The sequence below is a fragment of the Hyperolius riggenbachi genome, chromosome 1 (assembly GCF_040937935.1).
Source record: "Hyperolius riggenbachi isolate aHypRig1 chromosome 1, aHypRig1.pri, whole genome shotgun sequence".
Lineage (NCBI taxonomy): Eukaryota > Metazoa > Chordata > Amphibia > Anura > Hyperoliidae > Hyperolius > Hyperolius riggenbachi.
In genome coordinates, this window is record NC_090646.1 from 459137848 (window position 1) to 459158962 (window position 21115).

The window sequence follows — 21115 nt, forward strand, 5'->3', positions numbered from 1 at the left end:
CAGGGTAGGTGTTTTCTCTAATGTTCCCACTGATATATGTGGTAAAATACATGAGGATGCTTCATTTCTGGTTCACTTTAAGGCAGCCATACACTGGTCGATTGCCACCTGATCGACCAGCAGATAGATCCCTCTGTGATCTAATCTAATCACAGAGGGATCTATTGGCTGCCTAAACTGCACACAAATTTTGAGTCGATTTCACTATGAAATCGATTCACAATCTGTGGAGCTTTCGATGCCGCCTCCCCCAGCATACATTACCTGATCCGGCTGGCGCGAGTCCCCCGGTCTCCACTGTCTCTTCTCCGCTCTGGGCTCCAGCTTCACTTTACTTCCTGTTGGGGGAAGTTTAAATAGTAGAGGGCGCTCTGCTGTTTAAACCCCCCCCCCCCCAGACAGGAAGTAAAGTGAAGCCAGCTGGAGCCCAGAGTGGGGAAGGACAGCGGGGACACGCCCCGGCGGAACAGGTAATGTATTGCATCTAGCATCAGTCATCGGACATTCGAAAGCCGCTATTGATGCACTCCCAACCCGCCGGAAATCAAGCGACATTTTTCACACGGACAGATCAACAGGATTGATCGATTTTGGATGGAAATCGGTCGATCGGTCAGCTTTTGCGTATCAATGTCACAGCAGATTCGATCACAGTGATCGAATTTGCTGTCTATCGGTGGGAAATCAAGTAAGTGTATGGGCACATTTAGTTCAGGATATGTTACCCAAGTGATGCAGATCTACAGTGGCTTTAATTGTTGGTTTTTTTGTTTTTGTTTTTTTGCAATACGGCTTTTGGTGCAAATGACTTTGTTTTCAAATGATTTATGGTCTTTTGTCTGCCTGCACAGCACTGACCACCATTATAAGCTCTGTACCCTCCTAATCCCTGTTGTTAACAGTTTTAAATGTGCTTAATATTTTGCTTTGCACTCAATAGAGAGATCATATATTTATCAGATCAGCGAGTTACGTTATACTTTTGTAACATGGATGGCTTTCTCTTTTATGGTTTTCATTTCACAGATACCATTTGCTACATTTTGTTGCAGTACTTTGTGGATCAGATTACCAAACAAAATTGTTGTTGTTTTAAGCCACACCATAAGTTGCAAAGCGAAGCACTGTTTTTGGAGACAAATCACTAAGGACTTATTTCCACTTGTGCATTGCTGGTCGCGTTTCAGCAACGCTCAGTGTGCGCAACACACAAGCACATCAGAAGTGTATAAACTGCACTGTGTGATGCTTCCATCCATGTGTTGCACTTCAGCGCTGTATTGTAACACATGGTCGCATGCATTTTTGTGTACAATGCAGTGTGCCTCCATTCATTATAATGAATGGGATCTGCACCACATCAGTAAGCAATTCAAGTGCTGTGGGTTACTGTATATGATGAATGGCCAAATGCTTTGCAAGCAGCGCACAAATGGAAACAAGGCTTAACTCTCTCAATGTTTGCATTTGTTATTGCCACTTTTATTAAGCACAGCTTACTGAGGGAACAGGTGTTTCATATAAAACTATTGATTGCACAAAGTGGAGTTGTTTCTAAGCAGACAATCAATCATATCACACATCTTCCACCCACTAGTTACCTAACAAGGAAACTTCCAAAGAAAGTGTTTTTTTTTATAGCAAAATGGTAGCCGTTTACTCAAACCACCGAATCCATATCCCTCATTGATTCATTTTGAACCAATTACTGTTGCGGCAACACCTTATAAAAGTAGCCTTTCATAATAATTAGCTTGGCTAGGGGTAGGGATGTGTGTGTAGTGTGAGTAAATGTTATGCAAATAAGTGCTGCTTGCAAATAGATTAGTCAAATGCAGCTTTTGATTGGTCCATTGCCAAGTTGCATGAATTTCCAACAAATTTGCATACAAATGCATTAAATCAGCATTATTTAAGAGTCATTTGCTATTCATAATTGGGAGATTGTATTTCCTTTAAAAATGTAAACTATAATTCCAACCAAAATAAATAAAATAAACCCTCAATCTGCACTGAAGATACCCAGGTCTGAGTATAACCAAAACAAGAAGGATCCACCAAGGATCCAGCATGTGCACAACATCAACAGTCCCAACCTTTTGTTTTTGTTCTCTCCACCTACCCTACCCACTACATGACGTCACACCCACGGCACTCTGCCACTCCACATAGGAACAGAACATGTCACTAGTCTGCAGGCTAACAATGTCTCTGTCAACCTTGGTCCATTGATCTCCAAGGGGCAACATGCCTTGTACATGTGCATGAGGCTTTATTCTAAATACACTTTAAACACGTTTTACTGTTGCCATGAGTAGAGTTTTTTTTTTTTAAATCTTTACCACTTAATGTTTAGATGAGGTACTTGGGCCAAGAGGGCTTGGCTTTTATGCTCCCATGGGAATTGGTACAAACAGATAGACTGCCAGAATCCCACCATACAGCCACCATTTTGGTTTCAGCTATAATAGAGACACTGGGCTCCTTTTATAAACTTTTCATTCTGGGGCAAAACTTCAGAGCAAAACAATGCTTCTAATTGGCTGCCTCATTCACAGCTAAGCCATTGATTGGCCATCGTGCCCTGACCAACCAGTGATTTGGCTGTGAATTTGGTAGGCAAACTGAGACTTTGTTTTCTTCTAGATCCACTACTTGGGTTACATCCATTATAAAAAGCAACAAAACCACCATTTTGGTGACCACCAAGTTGGCACCAAACCCAGGGGACTGCTGAAGTCCTTCAGATTACTGCAGAGGTCCACAATGAACTATATTATGACCATGAACATCTTTTCAGTTCAACTGAACACAAATTGATCATGTGATGTTTAGGTAAATATCCAAAACAAAATCCAAAGCTCATCTCTAGTCCACCAAACCAGGGACAGGATTGATAAAAACAAATGATTTAAAAATAAGTTTTACAAATTAAGTCAGACTAACCAGCAAGCTCATGGTGAACCAGAACTCATTGGAGTGTGTAAGGAGCTACAATGGTCCAAAAAGCCCTTTTACTAAAATGCTATGGAAAACAAAAGTTTGCTTTCTTAAAACAGAAAGTATTTGTGATAATTCAGGTTGGAGTGAGCTCCGAGATGTCTCCCAGTGCATCACTGCTGAAATATGCAAATCAACCATCATTGTCCTTGGAAGCTAAACACACCTCCAAATCCTCTGGAATGCAATGATGTGTCAGCTTGGAAATCATAAACACACAGCTGCAATTGGAATGTGTTTTACTTTACTAAAACCTCTTACAGTAGGAACAACCATGCAGCTACACCTGCAACACTGCTACTGCATTTCACTGTCCTTTTAACAAACTTCACTGTGGTATGATATGGCCCTCGAGAGATTTGCATACTTTTGTAACCTAATAGCAAAAACATTTCAATAGGTCAAGGCCAGGATTGTTGAAACCCTGAGTAGCCTTTGATAAACTTTAGCAAATCAGTTGTTATGAAGGATATATATTTATAAGCATAGCAATTCAAGACAAAACAAATAACATTTATATTGCTCTTTTCTCATTGGCAGACTCAAAGTGCTGCAGCCATTAGGGTGTGCTCAGTAAGCAGTAGCAGTGTTAGGGATCCTAGCCCAAGGACTCCTTACTGAATAGATACTGGTTTACTGAACAAGAAGAGATGAGATTCGAGCCCAGAGCATCAGACAGAGATTATTCAGCACAAAACTGTTACTGAAACATCTTTTCAAACACTTATATAATTTTTTTTTTGAAAAAGTTGGTATTTTATATACTAAGGCCTAAAACACGGTTGCAACTATGACTTTTGGATAAAGTGGGATCCTTTCTTTATTAGACCTAAGTCACGCTTTGAAAAAAATAGAAGCTTACCAGTTCCACACGTCTTCGGCTAGCCTCCATCTCTCGCTGCATCAGCTCATTCATCTCGGCCTTCATTTCCTCCATACGCATCTGATAATACTTGGCATTTTCTTTCTCTCGAGCTTCAGATTCTGCTGCCTTTTCCAACTCTTCACCCATTTTTAATATATTGTCTCGCAATCGTAAAATCAACATCTGGATGCAGAGACAGAATAATATAATAAATATACATATAAACATTTCAATATCAAATGAGCTCTACACATAAACACATTATATAATGAAAACAGAGGAAACCAACGGAGAAAGTAAGTGTAATTATATCATTGGTTTCGATAAGCAAAATTTAGTTCTCTGCTCCCATATAACATAAACAATTGCATTGGAAGATATTGGGCATTCGGAAATAAATAAAAATAATCTTGCTCTGGTCACATTTTGTGATACTGAGGCAAACTTAAAGGAACTCTATCAAACCATGTGTTCTAAAATGACAATGTACAAATAATTTCTAAGTAGCTGTGTAAACATTTTCCTACTTTTCATGTTAAATATCAGAGGCAAATGCTGTAATTCATTGTGTGTAGAATTTTAGCTACATTTGGAATGTCTCACTTGCAGATGTGTGAATCTGTAAGAATCTGCAACCTGATATGCTAAGCACAGTGTCATATTGAAGCAGATTAACTTATAGACTTTTGTTTTCATATATCAGGTTTCACACACACAATTACAGATGTTTATGCTGCACATAAGATACATTTCCTCTGCACTCTGTGAGAGAAAGCTCTGCCTGTCTGTAACTGAGCTCTCTGCACACATAGTTAATGATGCACTGTGAAAGGAATCTCCCCCAACACAAGGGCACTGACTGCTCTCTGACTGACTGCAGACTCAGCCATGGGAGGGGGGGGGGGCATCCCCCCCCTCCCATGGCTGAGTCTGCCATCATAATTTCAGCAGACTGTTTTCAGAAAGGTGTGAAAGGGATTAGACAACAGTAAACAGAGAGATAAGGGTTCAGCTGTATACACCAACACTTAGCAGCACTTCCCAAACATTTCCTATCTCAATTGAAAAAAACATGTAAATCGATAGTGTCCCTTTAATGTATTTATATGCCATCTTTACATTACTTGTAAAGGTTATGTTTTACTATATTACTACTGACTCCTTAACCTCTTGCAGACCTGACAGCTTTAAGACCAGAGCAGAGCAGTCAGTGCCCTTTTAAGAGCAATGATTGCTGCCTGTGACTGACTCACAGCAATCACACGGTCATTATCCAATGAAAATGGCTTCTAACCCATACACAAAAGCTCTGTTGTCAGCGTGACAACAGTCCAAGCAGGTGCAGTGGCACAGATAGTAGCGGGAAGGTAGTGGAGATGATTGAAAGCTATGCCCTGGCAGGAATGTCAGGACATAAACAAGGCATAGATTTCAGTCATCAAGGTCAGCAAGAGGTTAAAGGCAAGGAATATGGAGGTTGCCATCTTCATTCCCTTATAAACAATGCCAGTTGCCTGGCTGTCATGCTGAGCTTTTGGCTTTAGTTGCTTATGAGTCACACACCTGCAACAATACAATAATACAATACAATAACATTTGTAAAGCGCTTTTCTCCCGTAGGACTCAAAGCGCAACAAGCATGCAGCCAGTGCCGTCAGACCAGAGTCAATGCATCAGACCTGCATGCTCATTCAGCACCGGTGGCTTAATTTATCAGAGGCACAGTATCAGCACAGAATTTAGGCATCTGGCATTGTTTATTAGAAAATGAAGATAGCAGTTTCTGTATTTTTCACACTTTGGGTTCCATTTAAAACACTAGTTACCTTTAGTTATACGTACTTGCATTCAATAATTGCACTGGATAATGAAATGTATTACTACTACCTTGAGAAGTAAGGCATTTTTCATGCAGAAGACTGCCTAATTGTTGGGCAGCTCAGTTTCATCTGCTAGTAACTTATGCCTTCCTATTGCAATTTAATTCAGCCAAATGGCAGTATATGTGGCCCCATGCAAGTCAATGTTTGGTACAGCTACATGGTGCCAATAAACTGCATCCTGATGTGTACGAGTGAGATGTGACTCCATGCGATGGAAGCTATCAAGCGCACAGCCGGTAACCCAGGAGCAGCTGGCAGGTGGTGGATTCACTGCCTTCAGCCTCATGTATGAAATAGTCCTAAGAGATAGGCATGGATATAGCACATCTGATCTGATGTAAATCTGTTGCATTCCTGCAGATGAGAGGATTGAAGGAATTATGAGTTTGCATATGGGTATCTCAGGGCCGGGCCGAGGCATAGGCTGGAGAGGCTCCAGCCTCAGGGTGCAGTGTAGGAGGGGGCACAGAATTCATTCAGCTGTCATTCCTAATTGTGTTTGAAGCAGAAAGAAATAAGAAAAGGGGATACATGGCAGTGACTGCAAGCCAGATAACTAGATATTTTAAGGTGTTGGGGAGGTTGTTGGCCCTGTGGCGCCTCTTAGTCTAATAGCAATCAGTGTTTGATGGCTCGGGTGGCAGGGATGGAGGGGCGCACTTTGGTGTCTCAGCCTTGGGTGCTGGAGGACCTGGTACCGGCTCTGGGTATCTGAATTAGGCTTCTGCAATAAATGCTATGCATAGCATAATAAAAGCAGACACTTTTCCAGGTGAGTTATCTCCCAGGAGATAATTTTCATCTTCTCTTTAATTTTCAGAATTTTACAATTGAAAAAGTACCCAAAAGTTGGTGAAAAAGTGCTGACAAATTTATTTTGAGTATTTTCTTGCTTGCTGGTGGTTTAAAGGGCATTTTATGACACGTTGTAAAAATATCACAGAGGAGACAACTTAGGAGAAAAAGTTAATTGCATATGGGCCCGGGTCTGGAGTACAATAAGGAACATTGGAGAACACAAATGATCCAGCAAACCTGCTGGAAAGGTAGAAATTTGCAACCCTTACCCGTGTTATATCAGAGCATAGCAGAGTCATGGAAATGTTAGTAAGTTTGTAAAACACTTATCCTTGTTGTGAGTCCAAGTATGTCACAGCAATAGCACTAGAACTAAAGAATCAGGGATTCTTAGTATCTTCTTATATGACCTAGGCAACGGTTGCAAAAACATCTAGCGAAGATTCAAAGATTACTTAAAAGTGTAACTGTGGTGAATCTCATGTAAGATGCTGCACTCGTGCATGAAGAGGAGCGTGGCCTGGGTCCTCCAGAGGGCCCCAGTGAGCAGGGGCAGTGGTGATTAGACTATGGGAAGCCTCTGCAGCATCCAGAGCTTTGTCTCTTCTTTGGAAAGTATGTGTTTTCTTACTCGAGGGTCCCCTCGGATTTTCTTTAAGTTCTCTGGCATTCTCTACTTTCTCAAGGCCTAGTAAATCAACCTCATAGACTTACATTTTGTTTTTTATTGTTTTTTTTTTTGTTCCTCTAAAACCTTTTTCAGTTGCCAACTGGGTCATAACTTTTTAGAATGCCTATATGCAATAAATAGAGCCCTAGGCCAAAACATTACCATTGTCACCAAACAATTTTTTTGCAATGTGAAGAAATCTAAACTAAGTTGCAGTTACAAAAAGAAGAAGGTCCTGAGGAAAACTTAAATGGGGGCCCCCCTAACCACACCCATGGTCATTACCCCACTGCTCCCCAGAGCCCCCTCATGTGTAGAAGCATTAATCACTCACTGGCTGTCCCGGCAGGCGGAGGCTGCACTTTCCATGCACTCTTCAGCCATGCTGTCTGCCTCTTCTCCATCCAGTCTGGCACGGACAGTGCAGAAGCCACTCACCAGGACAGCCTGTGAGTGATTAATACTGCTGCATGTGAGGGGGTGCCGGGGAGCAGTGGGGGAGACAACTTGGTGGGATCCAGCAGAGCGGGGGCACCTGCAGAGGTTGGGGGCCCTGAGACAATTGCCCCCTTTGCCTCTAATGCCTAGTACACACCATACAATTTTCTGTTAGAGTTTCTGTAATTAGATTATTTTCTGTAAAGTACTGGTAGAGACTGGTCAGTATCTCTGGTGCATTGTCTTCTGGTTATCTCCTGCTGAGTAGAACAATGCCTAATTGCTAGGCAGATAGATGGTTAGATAGATAATTTCCAACGTGTTGGAAATTATCTATCTGGCAGGTAAATCTAACAGAAAATCTCACAGAAAATTGTATGGTGTGTACTAGGCATTAGGCAGTGCTGGCCCTGGGTGTAGCTACAGAGATATGGGCCACTGTGCAAATCTTAAACTGCCCCCCCCCCTTCCCCATCTCCAGCATTGTAAGCATTATAGTTGTATTAAACAGACTCACAAGTCCAGCTTTCCAAGGACAGCCGCTGTGTGAGATCATTACCACCATAGCACTAATAAAGAGCTAATGTATCAACTGAAAGACAGTCCCATGTGCACCCGAGTCCAAGGGTCCTGGTGTAGCTGCAACCTCTGCATCCCCCATTGCTACGCTGCTGGAACAAACCCATGAGGCTGAGTTAGAGCGGAAAAAAAAATCATGCAAGAATAATTCATAAGTGCTAAAGAAAATGTTTTTTTCTTTTTACAACAGAATAAAAGTTTATAGCATCTAAAAGTGCCCTTGCAATGGAAGACACTTGTCTTCCCCAACACTTGCTTATGCAGGTCAGGCTCATTTAGGATATTAAATACTGCTGTACGTTATCAAAAATAAACTCTATTAGTGGTACAGAATGAAAAATTGGTGTATTTGAACCCTGTTGATTTATTGTTGCATTGGGGACCTAAAGAAGCTATAGATATTTCTTGAATTAATGCCACATACAGAAAGACTTGTTCTGTGTACCAGCCCTCAGGCCCATGTTATGCTATAATAGGTTATACTAAACATGTGGCAATCTTACCCCTAAAGAAGGAGTGGATAACTATTTATGACAAACAGTGTTGGTGGTTAGTATTGACTATTTATCTTTAATGTTTTTATGGTGAAGACAGAATTTTAAATATGGCTTTACATCAAAAATTATGTATTACTATGCTACCACTTTATCAATTTAATGGGATTGTTTTAATCTAAATGGCAATACTGAGTGGTTTAAACTGCTGATTTCACTCTGAAATATGTCTTATCCCCCTTAGGTGTTTTAAAGCTGTCCCCACTGCTTCTAACGTTGTAAATTGACTCTCTTTACCCAGGGTATGTCCTCTGTTAGAGTGCTGCTAATACCAGCATGAGAGTACTGACAGCTAATGACTTATTTTTGTCATTTATTTTGCATCAGTGAAAAGCCTTAACTTTAGAACAGAAGCAAAATCAGTGATACATGTACAATACATTATTGATCAGATCCTCATTTTAAAGGAGGCACAGGCTTTTTTTCTTTTTCATTTTAAAGGACAACTGAAGTGAGAAGAATATGGAGGCTGCCATATTTATTTCCTTTTAAACAATACCAGTTGCCTGGCAGCCCTGTTGATCTATTTGACTGCAGTAGTGTCTGAATAACACCTGAAACAAGCATGCAGTTTATCTTGTCAGATCTGACAATAATGCCAAAAACATCTTATCTACTTAGTGCTTGTTCAGGATCTATGGCTAAAAGTGTTAGAGGCAGAGGATCAGGAGAACAGCCAGGCAACTGGTATTGCTTAAAATGAAATAAATATGGCAGCCTCCACATCCCTCCCTTTACAGTTGGACCCAAATTAAAAATACAAGATTTCAGAAATGAAATCTATTTTCTAAATTATAATAATAAATAGCAGCCTTTTTTCAGCTGCATGATGACAATATAAAATATTTTACATTTATTGGAGGAACTCCTCCCTTCCTTTCATATTGCTGGGACAGAATCCGGCAAACTGGTGAAGTAGATGGTGTCCAGCAAAGGAGAAATTGCTAATGGCTGCCACCTGTATAACTCTAGTTATGAAAAGAGAAGGGTGAAAAGCATGCACTGAAATGATCACAGGCCTGAAGGAGTGTTTATTTATCTTTGTATGTGTCAGAGTGGTGCAACTAAATATTTTGAATTAAAAAAATGTTTGGTTTGGGTCCGCTTTAAGTTGGTAGAAACACCCGTAAGTATAAGTAGACCAGTGCAGTAATTTAAGTCTAATGCTGGGAACACACAATGCAATTTCCCTTCCGGTCGATAGGTAATCTGATGGGAAATTGCATTGCGTGTACATGTCCAAACTGCTACCAATTGATAAAGAGATCGATTTTCGCAAAAACAATCCTTTTATTGATCAGAAACAGATCGGACAGATGACAGATCGGAAATAATCATCCGATTCCCGTCAATCGGACCGGAATTTGTATCTTGTACACATGTCCAAACTGCTACCGATCGATAAAGACATCGGTTTTCACAAAAGCAATACCTTTATCGATCGGAAACAGATCGGACAGGTTGGAAATAATCATCTAATTCCCATCGATTTGACTGGAAGTTGCATAAGAACACTATTATTTTAAGAACCAAGCTGATAAGCAAATGCTATTTAAACACGGTTTAGATAATTACAATTATGAGATGTGGATGACCTAGAAGAGCCCATGAGATTCTGAATTCTGCCAAAACCCTCACTCCTGCAACATTGCATTTGCTGGGTTAGCAGTGAAAAAAATGTTCTTATTTCCTGAGAGATGTTGTTAGCCTATAACAAGAAGTGAACGCATTTTCAGTATATTAGCGCACACTAGAGGGTTGTTGCTCATTTAAAAATCTATTTTTCACATTCTTGAACATATCATTAATTAATAAAGTGAGATTAAAGCTTTAGTGATATTTTATAAATAACACATAACACAAACCAATATGACAGTGATATAAAACACTATCAAACCGCTGATAAAATTTCTAACAGGGCAGCACTGTCACAACATTCCATTAAGAATTTACACATTCAATTTTGTACCCCATAAGCTGTCTTTCTGACATCAGTTATTAATTCTGTCTTTTAAAATTGCCTGATTTACATAAGCACTTGCTCTTCTTTCTTCTTGACCTAATCAAATTCATTTCAGTCATCTTTCTCAACAGTCCTAATTTCCTAAACTCTTCCTGTCATTCTTAGAAGAATTATTCTCAAGCCTACCTTGTGAAATTGCCTGACTCTGATGCTTCCTGTACTCTTTCCTGATTCCTCTTTATCATGCTGCTTTGAATATATACCTAGATACCTAAATAGCTGACATTTACATGCTCAACGCAAAATTTTACTGATCACAGCCCATTTACCATAATCTAAAGTGCTAAGAGAAAACTCCAATTGAAAGGAATGTTGAAGGAACCACTGCTAGATCTCTTTTGAAAATGATGCCTATCTAAACATTGTGCTAATTCTCTAATAGCATCTGAATCACTGACCTAGACAAGTACGCAACTCAAATGTGTCATTTCCTCTCCTACTCTGTTGGCTGCATGCTTGACCTTTGACTTGGACATCTGCATTACAATCAGGCAATTGGCTTTATTTTAGGACTAGTGTTTTTAGTCTGTTAGATATCCGATTCTGCAGTGGGAAATATGCCTGCGCAACCACCATCAAATCCCACCCCCAACACACACGCAGTGTGGCCATGCGTCTGCCCAGTGCTGCGGTACACACACATGCATGGACGCAGAAACCTTAGACTTTATTAAGTTGCATAGGGGAAAGAAGGGTGGAAATGGCCATATCACTCTCAATTCAGATTTATTCTTTGTTCTTCTATTCAGTAATTTCTTCTATTTTTCTGTTTACTGTTCTTTGATTCTACTGTCTTTCTGTTGCATGGTGTCACAGTGGATAGAACTTTCCCCTTAAACCATGTTCCTTTGTTTGGCAGACACATTTGAGGGCCTTCTAGCTCATATTTGAATCTTGTCTATAATATCTGCATGCCCACACCCTCCAGAGAAGCCCTGCTATTGGATGGCTGCTCTGGCCTCATGGTTCACATATAAGCCTCCTCTTTATTCTCCGCTAGCTGCATGAACATTGTTCCTCACATCTAATATGCAGGAATAAATAGTAGAAGAGGACATTATCTTCATTATTATTTATCTATTAATGCTTTGTTGCAGTTCAACTTCTCTAAAGCAAGTTTGATGTTTGTGTTTAGTATTAACAAAACTGAATTTCATCTACAGACTTTTCTATATGACATTAGCAGTGTTAATTTTAAATAGAATATAAATAAACTGAAACCTTGCCAAGTGATGTTAGAAACCTAATCTAGTCAAAGAAATTGAAGGAGGAAAACTCTAGTCAACACTGTATCTTATCAAATTCAATGCAAATGCTAAATGCTCTTGCATATCTTGAAATACCCCCCATCAGAATAGCATGTTTCAACCATATGTCCTTGCATGATGAAACCCAAAGTTGGCTCCATGCTGTCCTAGTCTAAAGGCTCATACACACGCTCAACAAAAGTCTTTTAAATGCACGATTATCAAACAACTTGAAGAAGTTGGACAATTTTTGTCAAGTAAAAGACGTGCAAATGACAAGACGTTATCACTGATAAGAGGCGTCCAACTACTGATAAGATGCAGCTCAAGTGAATCCAACTGTTGGATTGACTTGACAAACGACTGAGAGAAGTTGTGTTCAACATGGCAATGTGTACAGAAGTTTGCTACAACTTTTCAACAACTTCCATTAATAACCAGAACATATTAGCTGTTCACCAGTTGAGTAACGATATGTAAATTTGTAGTTGTTTGTCAAGTCGTCCGTCAAGTCATTCTGTGTGTATAATAGTCGTTTGCACGCCAAGACATATCTTTCCAACTTTTTTAATCGTAGTCGTTAGTAAAGTTGTTTATGGTATAAGACTTTTGTTGAGTGTGTATATGTCTCTTAAAGTGGACCCAAATTAAAAATACAAGATTTGAGAAATAAAATCTATTTTCTAAATTATAATAATAAATAGCAGCCTTTTTTCAGCTGCATGATGACAAATATAAAATATTTTACATTTATTGGAGGAACCCCTCCCTTCCTTTCAAATTGCCGGGATGGTGATGGTGTCTGGCAATGGAGGAATTGCTAATGGCTGCCCCCAGTATAACCCTAGCTATGAAAAGAGAAGGGTGAAAAGCATGCACTGAAATGATCATAGGTTTGAAGGAGTGTTTATTTATCTTTGTATGTGTCAGAATGCTGCAACTAAATATTTTTAATCAAAAAAATGTTTGGTTTGGTTCCGCTTTAAGGGACTAAGTGGTCTTTATCAGAGTGTTCCACAAGGTTCAACAGGGTTTGATGCTAGTGGCTACAAGGTTGTGGCCCCTGGAGTTGCCAAGATCTGGGACCAAGATAACAGACTGCAGACTGGACAAACTGGGACCAGGATAGCTGTGAACTTTACTGGCAGATACCAGGATGGCAGACTAGGGTCTAAACAGACAGAAAACTGATTGGGGAATGGACTGGCAGGCAACTGACAGGGCAGATGCATAGACAGGCAAACTTGCAGATGGAACAGCATAGAAACACACTGGGAATGTAACAAGCAAACAAGCACTGAGTGCTGTTTCTCCAGGATTTAAATGAGCCTAGCTTGTATGGCAGGATTGCAGCTCTGCTCTCACTGGGCAGAAAAATCAAGAGGGTGTTGCATGCATGCTCTCATTGGAATTGTCTATTGCAAAATGCAACACAATGAACACATAGAAAATTATTGCAGTTTGACCTGTCCATTTTGAACCTGCTGCTGACGATTCAGTCAAAATGCAAAGCAGTGGACCTAATATGAACCAAGCCTCAATGTTTAAACAACAATGTTCTATTTTACATAAATTGCTGCTCAGTTCACAAGGGTATATAATGGGAAAATTCAATACCAACCACTGAAACAAAAATAAGTATTTAAATTCAACACTAATTCAAATTCAAAAAAAGTGTTAAAAAGTCAAGTCTACTTACTTCAAATCGTTTAATCTGAGCTCTTTGAAACTCCAACTTGTTTTCCAAATCACAGATCACAGCTTCTTGTCGACTCACAATTGAACGTTCCACCATAGACTGTTCAAAATAATCAATGCGGCCTTGTGCCACCTGCAACTGTTGTAAACCAAAAAACATGACGTTAATCAGTGGAGATAGATTTGTCCAGACTCCTACTCCAGTTGAAACTGTCAAAGGCAACACAACACATACATCGTACAAAGTTTGAACTCTTATCAGATTGATATTGGTAAATGGCAGCAAATATGGGTGGCTTGATTACAGACAAGTCAGGCACTGAGTTCATTTTTTAACCTGTGCTAAAATGACATCCGAAATAGTTTAGTTTCTGAAAGCAATGTCTAATCAACATCTTTCGCCTAGCCTTCACTAATGAATGTGCTTGTTCTTTAAGACATACTTAGGAGTTTGTTATGTCACAGCAGAAGAGTCATTCAGTACTAAATATGATAGACTCCCGCCAAGACTTTATGAAGTAGCATACTTTATGACCACACTGTTTATGAAGGCAGTTTGGAAATTAGCAGAGCAGGGATTATAATGCAGTATATTCAATTACTCACAATTATAGGACAATAAATTCACAAATCCCTGTCTAACATTTAAACAGATAAAGAATAAGGTTTAGTTTAAAACTTATAATGCAAAGAAACAGTGGGGCTATGGCATTATTTAAATGAAATGTTAGTGCAAGGAGGGGCTTCTGCAGACTGCTGTGGCAATAAGAAAAGTTACAAGATAGAATTTCCAAATTCACTCAAGGTGATCATCATCTCAATTGGGCAGAATTTTATTATACACCTTCGAAGGAGACAGTAGCGTATGTCCAGTGACATGAACAAGCCAAGACAGCTCCCCATAGAAGTCTGTAGCAGACTACTCTCACAGTGGAGATGCTTCCCTTACATGAGCTGGTATAGATAGAGGAAACATGCAATTAGCAAATTATAGATTCTAGATAAAAGTGAACTACTGTAAACATTTTTAAATAAATCTTAAAAAATAGTTTGGAAGTAATTTATTAGAAAATCATTCACAAGTAGCCTACAGAGTTACAAAAAAAAATACCAACACAAAAGTTTGCTGCCCTTGGGAAAAGAATGGTCAGACTTAAAGAGTTATTATTCTTTAGTATTTATATATTGCCAACATCTTCCACTGCGCTGTACATAGTATATATAGTCTCTCAGAGGAGCTCACAATCTAGTCCCTGCCACAAGTCATATGTCTATATTGTGTAGTGTATGTATTATAGTCTAGGGCCAATTTTAGGGGGAAGCCAAGTAACTTATCTGTATGTTTTTGGGATGTGGGAGGAAACTGAAGTACCCGGGGGAAACCCACACAGACACACGGAGAACATACAAACTTCTTGCATTGACCTGGCTGGGATTCAAACTGGGGACCCAGCGCTGCAAGGCGAGAGTGCTAACCACTACGCCACCATGCTAGCCATACTATCTCAGGAAAAAAAATGTAGATAAATACTTGCTCTACTTACATAACATATGTATTGCACTGTCCACATTTTGATTTCAGTGAGTTTTATATTGTAAATTAAGACAATTCTGTTTCTGTCAGTTGCCATTTTGGAATCCCTGTGTTTGAAGCCAATCCTGATGTCATTTCCTCCCTTACTCTGTTTCCTCTCATCTTTCCGATTTAGTATGCTTGCATGGCTTCCTCCCAGTCTTAAAAAAATCCCACACAGCTCTGTAGTAAGGTCACAAATCATTGTGATACTTTGCACACTTGGGGCCATATTCTATTGCTGAACTTGCCAGCGCTAAGCACTGGTGAGTTCTTAACTTAGGCGATGGGGGCATCGCCTAATCTAATTAAACTTTAGACCCCCCCCCCCCCCCCCCAGGTGGAAAAGAACTCGCTTGGGCGATATAATCGCCCAGAGAGTTCTTACCACAGAATCCAATTACCCTTATCATGTCTCCGGGAAGCGATGCTTCCCGGCAGACATGAGCGTTAGCTTAGACCTGCAAAAAGCAAGTCTAAACTAGCTAACGCACGTCGTCACCGCAGCATCTGGGGGTCTCCTTTAATAAGGAGACCCCCAGAGCGCCCCGTCGGGTCGCCGCACAGTTTAGAAGCCCCCGCACAGCTCTGCAAAGGCTCCCCTGTCATACGTACCGCCGCCGATCACCCGCCGCCTCTCGCCGCAAAATCTGTAACGTAATTACAGTGTATCTAACACTGTAATTACTGTCCGCATAGAAGGCGCCCGGGCAAAGCATCTTTGAATCTGCAGCCGGACTCCCCATTGGTCCGCTGTCTGAGCCATTTTATTGGTTCAGACAGCAGACCAATGGGGAGCCCGGCTGCAGATTCAAAGATGCTTTGCCCGGGCTCCTTCTATGCGGACAGTAATTACAGTGTTAGATACACTGTAATTACGTGACGGATTTTGCGGCGAGAGTCGGCGGGTGATCGGCAGCGGTACGTATGACAGGGGAGCCTTTGCAGAGCTGCACGGGGGCTTCTAAACTGTGCGTCGACCCGACGGGGAGCTCTGGGGGTCTCCTTATTAAAGGAGACCCCCCAGATACTGCGGCGGAAGATGTCAGCGATGTTCGGCGGGCGAGTGCGCATGTGTGGGGAGTGAGGCCGTGGTGCTGATGGACAGCACCACAGCGTAAACTTCACTCCCCATCGCTCGGTAAAAGGGAGCATCGCTCAGGCTTGCGCCTGAGTAATGCTCCCTAACGATCGGCCATCGCGCAAAGGATATGGGCAATAGGATTTGCCGGTAATCCTCGCGCGATGGCAAGGTGATAAGTAGCTCGCATCTGCAAGCTACTTATCACCTTGAATAGGATATGGCCCTTGGTTTATTTGTATGAATCAGATTTCAGCTGAGTTACTTTCTCAGCTTATCAGCACAAGAAATATTAGTCAATCAGAGAGGAAAAGAGGTGTGGGAGGGGAAAGTGGGAGTGAAAGAAACTTGAGCCAATCAGGATGCATTAGCTATGTCTAAGGGGAAAAGGGGAGGGAAGTAAACTAGGGGGAAAAAAACAGCATTTTGCCTGGTTAACATTTTTATTACTTGTTTACCAGATAAAAATAGAGAATTGATTTTGATTTTATGCCTAACAGTTTCTCTTTAACCCCTTGCCAACCACCTCACGCAAATCGGCGTGAATGCGGCGGCAGCCCCAGGACCACCTAACGCCAATTGGCATCAAGTCCTGGGGCGGAGTTTTGCAGGAAATCGCCTCCAATCGCTGCTAGGAGACTGTTAGAGGGTGAAACCACCATCTATTTACACTGTACAACTCTGCGATCTACGGCAGAGCTGTACTGGGGACAGCCGTGACACTTGGCTGTCCCCCTAGGGGACTCAGAGAGCAATTGGCTCTCATAGGCTGATGTCTATGAGAGCCAATTGCTGTGATTGGCTGGCAGGGGGAGGGTTTTAAAAAAATATACAAAAATGACAATATTTATAAAAAAACACAAATAAAAAAATAAATAAATACAGCAGGAGGGATCAGAGCCCACCAACAGAAAGCTCTGTTGGTGGGCAGAAAGGGGGGGATCACTTGCTGAGTTGTCCGGCCCTGCAGTGAGGCCTTAAAGCTGCAGTGGCCTAAATTGTACAAAATTGCCTGGTCACTAGGGGGTAGTGTTGGGCGAACACCTAGATGTTCGGGTTCGCGAACGTTCGCCGAACATCGCCGCGATGTTCGGGTGTTCGACCCGAACTCTGAACATAATGGAAGTCAATGGGGACCCGAACTTTCGTGCTTTGTAAAGCTTCCTTACATGCTACATACCCCAAATTTGCAGGGTATGTGCACCTTGGGAGTGGGTACAAGAGGAAAAAAATTTTAAGCAAAAAGAGCTTATAGTTTTTGAGAAAATCGATTTTAAAGTTTCAAAGGAAAAACTGTCTTTTAAATGCGGGAAATGTCTGTTTTCTTTGCACAGGTAACATGCTTTTTGTCGGCATGCAGTCATAAATGTAATACATATAAGAGGTTCCAGGAAAAGGGACCGGTAACGCTAACCCAGCAGCAGCACACGTGATGGAACAGGAGGAGGGTGGCGCAGGAGGAGAAGGCCACGCTTTGAGACACAACAACCCAGGCCTTGCATGAGGACAAGAAGCGTGCGGATAGCAATTTGCGTTTTGTCGCCATGCAGTCATAAATGTAATACAGATGAGAGGTTCAATAAACAGGGACCGGAAACGCTAACCCATCACAGATGTTCATTGTTCATGTTACTTGGTTGGGGTCCGGGAGTGTTGCGTAGTCGTTTCCAATCCAGGATTGATTCATTTTAATTTGAGTCAGACGGTCTGCATTTTCTGTGGAGAGGCGGATACGCCGATCTGTGACGATGCCTCCGGCAGCACTGAAACAGCGTTCCGACATAACGCTGGCTGCCGGGCAAGCCAGCACCTCTATTGCGTACATTGCCAGTTTGTGCCAGGTGTCTAGCTTCGATACCCAATAGTTGAAGGGTGCAGATGGATTGTTCAACACAGCTATGCCATCTGACATGTAGTCCTTGACCATCTTCTCCAGGCGATCAGTGTTGGAGGTGGATCTGCACGCTTGCTGTTCTGTGTGCTGCTGCATGGGTGTCAGAAAATTTTCCCACTCCAAGGACACTGCCGATACCATTCCCTTTTGGGCACTAGCTGCGGCTTGTGTTGTTTGCTGCCCTCCTGGTTGTCCTGGGTTTGCGGAAGTCAGTCTGTCGGCGTACTACTGGCTAGAGGAGGGGGAGGATGTCAATCTCCTCTTTAAAGTCTCCACAAGGGCCTGCTGGTATACTTCCATTTTGACCTGTCGGACTCTTTCTTCAAGCAGTTTTGGAACATTGTGTTTATACCGTGGATCCAGAAGGGTATAAACCCAGTAATTGGTGTTGTCCAGAATGCGCACAATGCGTGGGTCGCGTTCAATGCAGTCCTAGGCCGAAGAGGTCATAGCCTAGGGTCACAAAAACCTGTTTATTTGGGCAATTTCAATGGTAGTGATGGTGATGTACATAAATCTCAGCCATGGCCGTTAGCAACGTCTGAATTTCACGAAATGTCTCATGCAGGTAGAAGACATATTGTTAGACTTGGATTCCAAAGATGGGGTCCCTACATCTCTGCAAACCAGAGTTACAGGGGTCCAAAATTGGTAAAATCCCCCATAGGCTTTCATTGGGCCTACTATTTACCGTTCCAAAATCTCACACCATTTCAAAGGGCAATGGCTCAGCAGTGGCAAAACTCACCAGTCATGATCCCTCTAAGGGTCCCTACAATGCTAGAAAATTTGGTACTACTGAGCCATTGCCCTTTGAAAAGATGTGAGATTTTGGAAAGTGAAATAGGGAGGCAATGAAAGTCTACGGGAGATTTTACCAATTTTGGCCCGCTGTAACTCTGCACTTTGCAGAGATGTAGGGACCCCATCTTTGGAATCCAAGTCTAACAATATGTCTTCTACCTGCATGAGACATTTTGTGAAATTTTAGACGTTGCTAACGGCCATGGCTGAGATTTATGTAAGTCACCATCACTACCATTGAAATAGCCCAAATAAACAGGTTTTTGTGACCCTAGACTATGACCTCTTTGGCCTAGGGGCCCGAAACTCACCAGTCATGTTCCCCCTAAGGGTCCCTACAATGCTAGAAAATTTGGTACTGCTGAGCCATTGCCCTTTGAAAAGATGTGAGATTTTGGAAAGTGAAATAGGGACCCTAGGCTATGACCTCTTCGGCCTAGGACTGCATTGAACGCGACCCACGCATTGTGCGCATTCTGGACAACACCAATTACTGGGTTTATACCCTTCTGGATCCACGGTACAAACACAATGTTCCAAAACTGCTTGAAGAAAGAGTCCGACAGGTCAAAATGGAAGAATACCAGCAGGCCCTTGTGGAGACTTTAAAGAGGAGATTGACATCCTCCCCCTCCTCTAGCCAGTTGTACGCCGACAGACTGACTTCCGCAAACCCAGGACGACCAGGAGGGCAGCAAACAACACAAGCCGCAGCTAGTGCCCAAAAGGGAATGGTATCGGCAGTGTCCTTGAAGTGGGAAAATTTTCTGACACCCATGCAGCAGCACACAGAACAGCAAGCGTGCAGATCCACCTCCAACACCGATCGCCTGGAGAAGATGGTCAAGGACTACATGTCAGATGGCATAGCTGTGTTGAACAATCCATCTGCACCCTTCAACTATTGGGTATCGAAGCTAGACACCTGGCACAAACTGGCAATGTACGCAATAGAGGTGCTGGCTTGCCTGGCAGCCAGCGTTATGTCGGAACGCTGTTTCAGTGCTGCCTGAGGCATCGTCACAGATCGGCGTATCCGCCTTTCCACAGAAAATGCAGACCGTCTGACTCAAATTAAAATGAATCAATCCTGGATTGGAAACGACTACGCAACACTCTCGGACCCCAACCAAGTAACATGAACAATGAACATCTGTGATGGGTTAGCGTTTCCGGTCCCTGTTTATTGAACCTCTCATCTGTATTACATTTATGACTGCATGGCGACAAAACGCAAATTGCTATCCGCACGCTTCTTGTCCTCATGCAAGGCCTGGGTTGTTGTGTCTCAAAGCGTGGCCTTCTCCTCCTGCGCCACCCTCCTCCTGTTCCATCATGTGTGCTGCTGCTGGGTTAGCGTTACCGGTCCCTTTTCCTGGAACCTCTTATGTGTATTACATTCATGACTGCATGCCGACAAAAAGCATGTTACCTGTGCAAAGAAAACAGACATTTCCCGCATTTAAAAGACAGTTTTCCCTTTGAAACTTTAAAATCGATTTTCTCAAAAACTATAAGCTCTTTTTGCTAAATTTTTTTTCCTCTTTTACCCACTCCCAAGGTGCACATACCCTGTAAATTTGGGGTATGTAGCATATAAGGAGGCTTTACAAAGCACAAAAGTTCGGTTCCCCATTGACTTCCATTATGTTCGGAGTTCGGCTCGAACACCCGAATATCGCGGCCATGTTCGGCCCGAACCCGAACATCTAGATGTTCGCCCAACACTACACGTGACCCGTTCGCCAATCACAGCGCTAGCCGAACGTTCGGGTAACGTTCGGCCATGCGCTCTTAGTTCGGCCATATGGCCGAACAGTTTGGCCGAACACCATCAGGTGTTCGGCCGAACTCGAACATCACCCGAACAGGGTGATGTTCTGCAGAACCCGAAAAGTGGCGAACACTGTTCGCCCAACACTACTAGGGGGGTGTAAGTCTACGGTCATGAAGAGGTTATGATAAAACATCAGGAACAGGGCTTGGCACATAAAGATTTAACGTGACA

At 42.1% G+C, this 21115-nt stretch overlaps 1 protein-coding gene across 1 annotated transcript in view; it reads right to left on the reverse strand.

The window, feature by feature from the left end:
* Nucleotides 1–21115, reverse strand: part of LOC137520706 (unconventional myosin-XVIIIb-like) — an 816938-nt gene that overhangs the window by 143232 nt on the left and 652591 nt on the right. Inside the window, exons 39-40 of the mRNA XM_068238990.1 lie at nucleotides 13757–13894; nucleotides 3863–4048 (exon numbers count right to left, since the gene is read on the reverse strand). Coding sequence (XP_068095091.1) covers nucleotides 3863–4048; nucleotides 13757–13894 — 324 coding nt within the window. The remainder of the gene's footprint in view (nucleotides 1–3862; nucleotides 4049–13756; nucleotides 13895–21115) is intronic.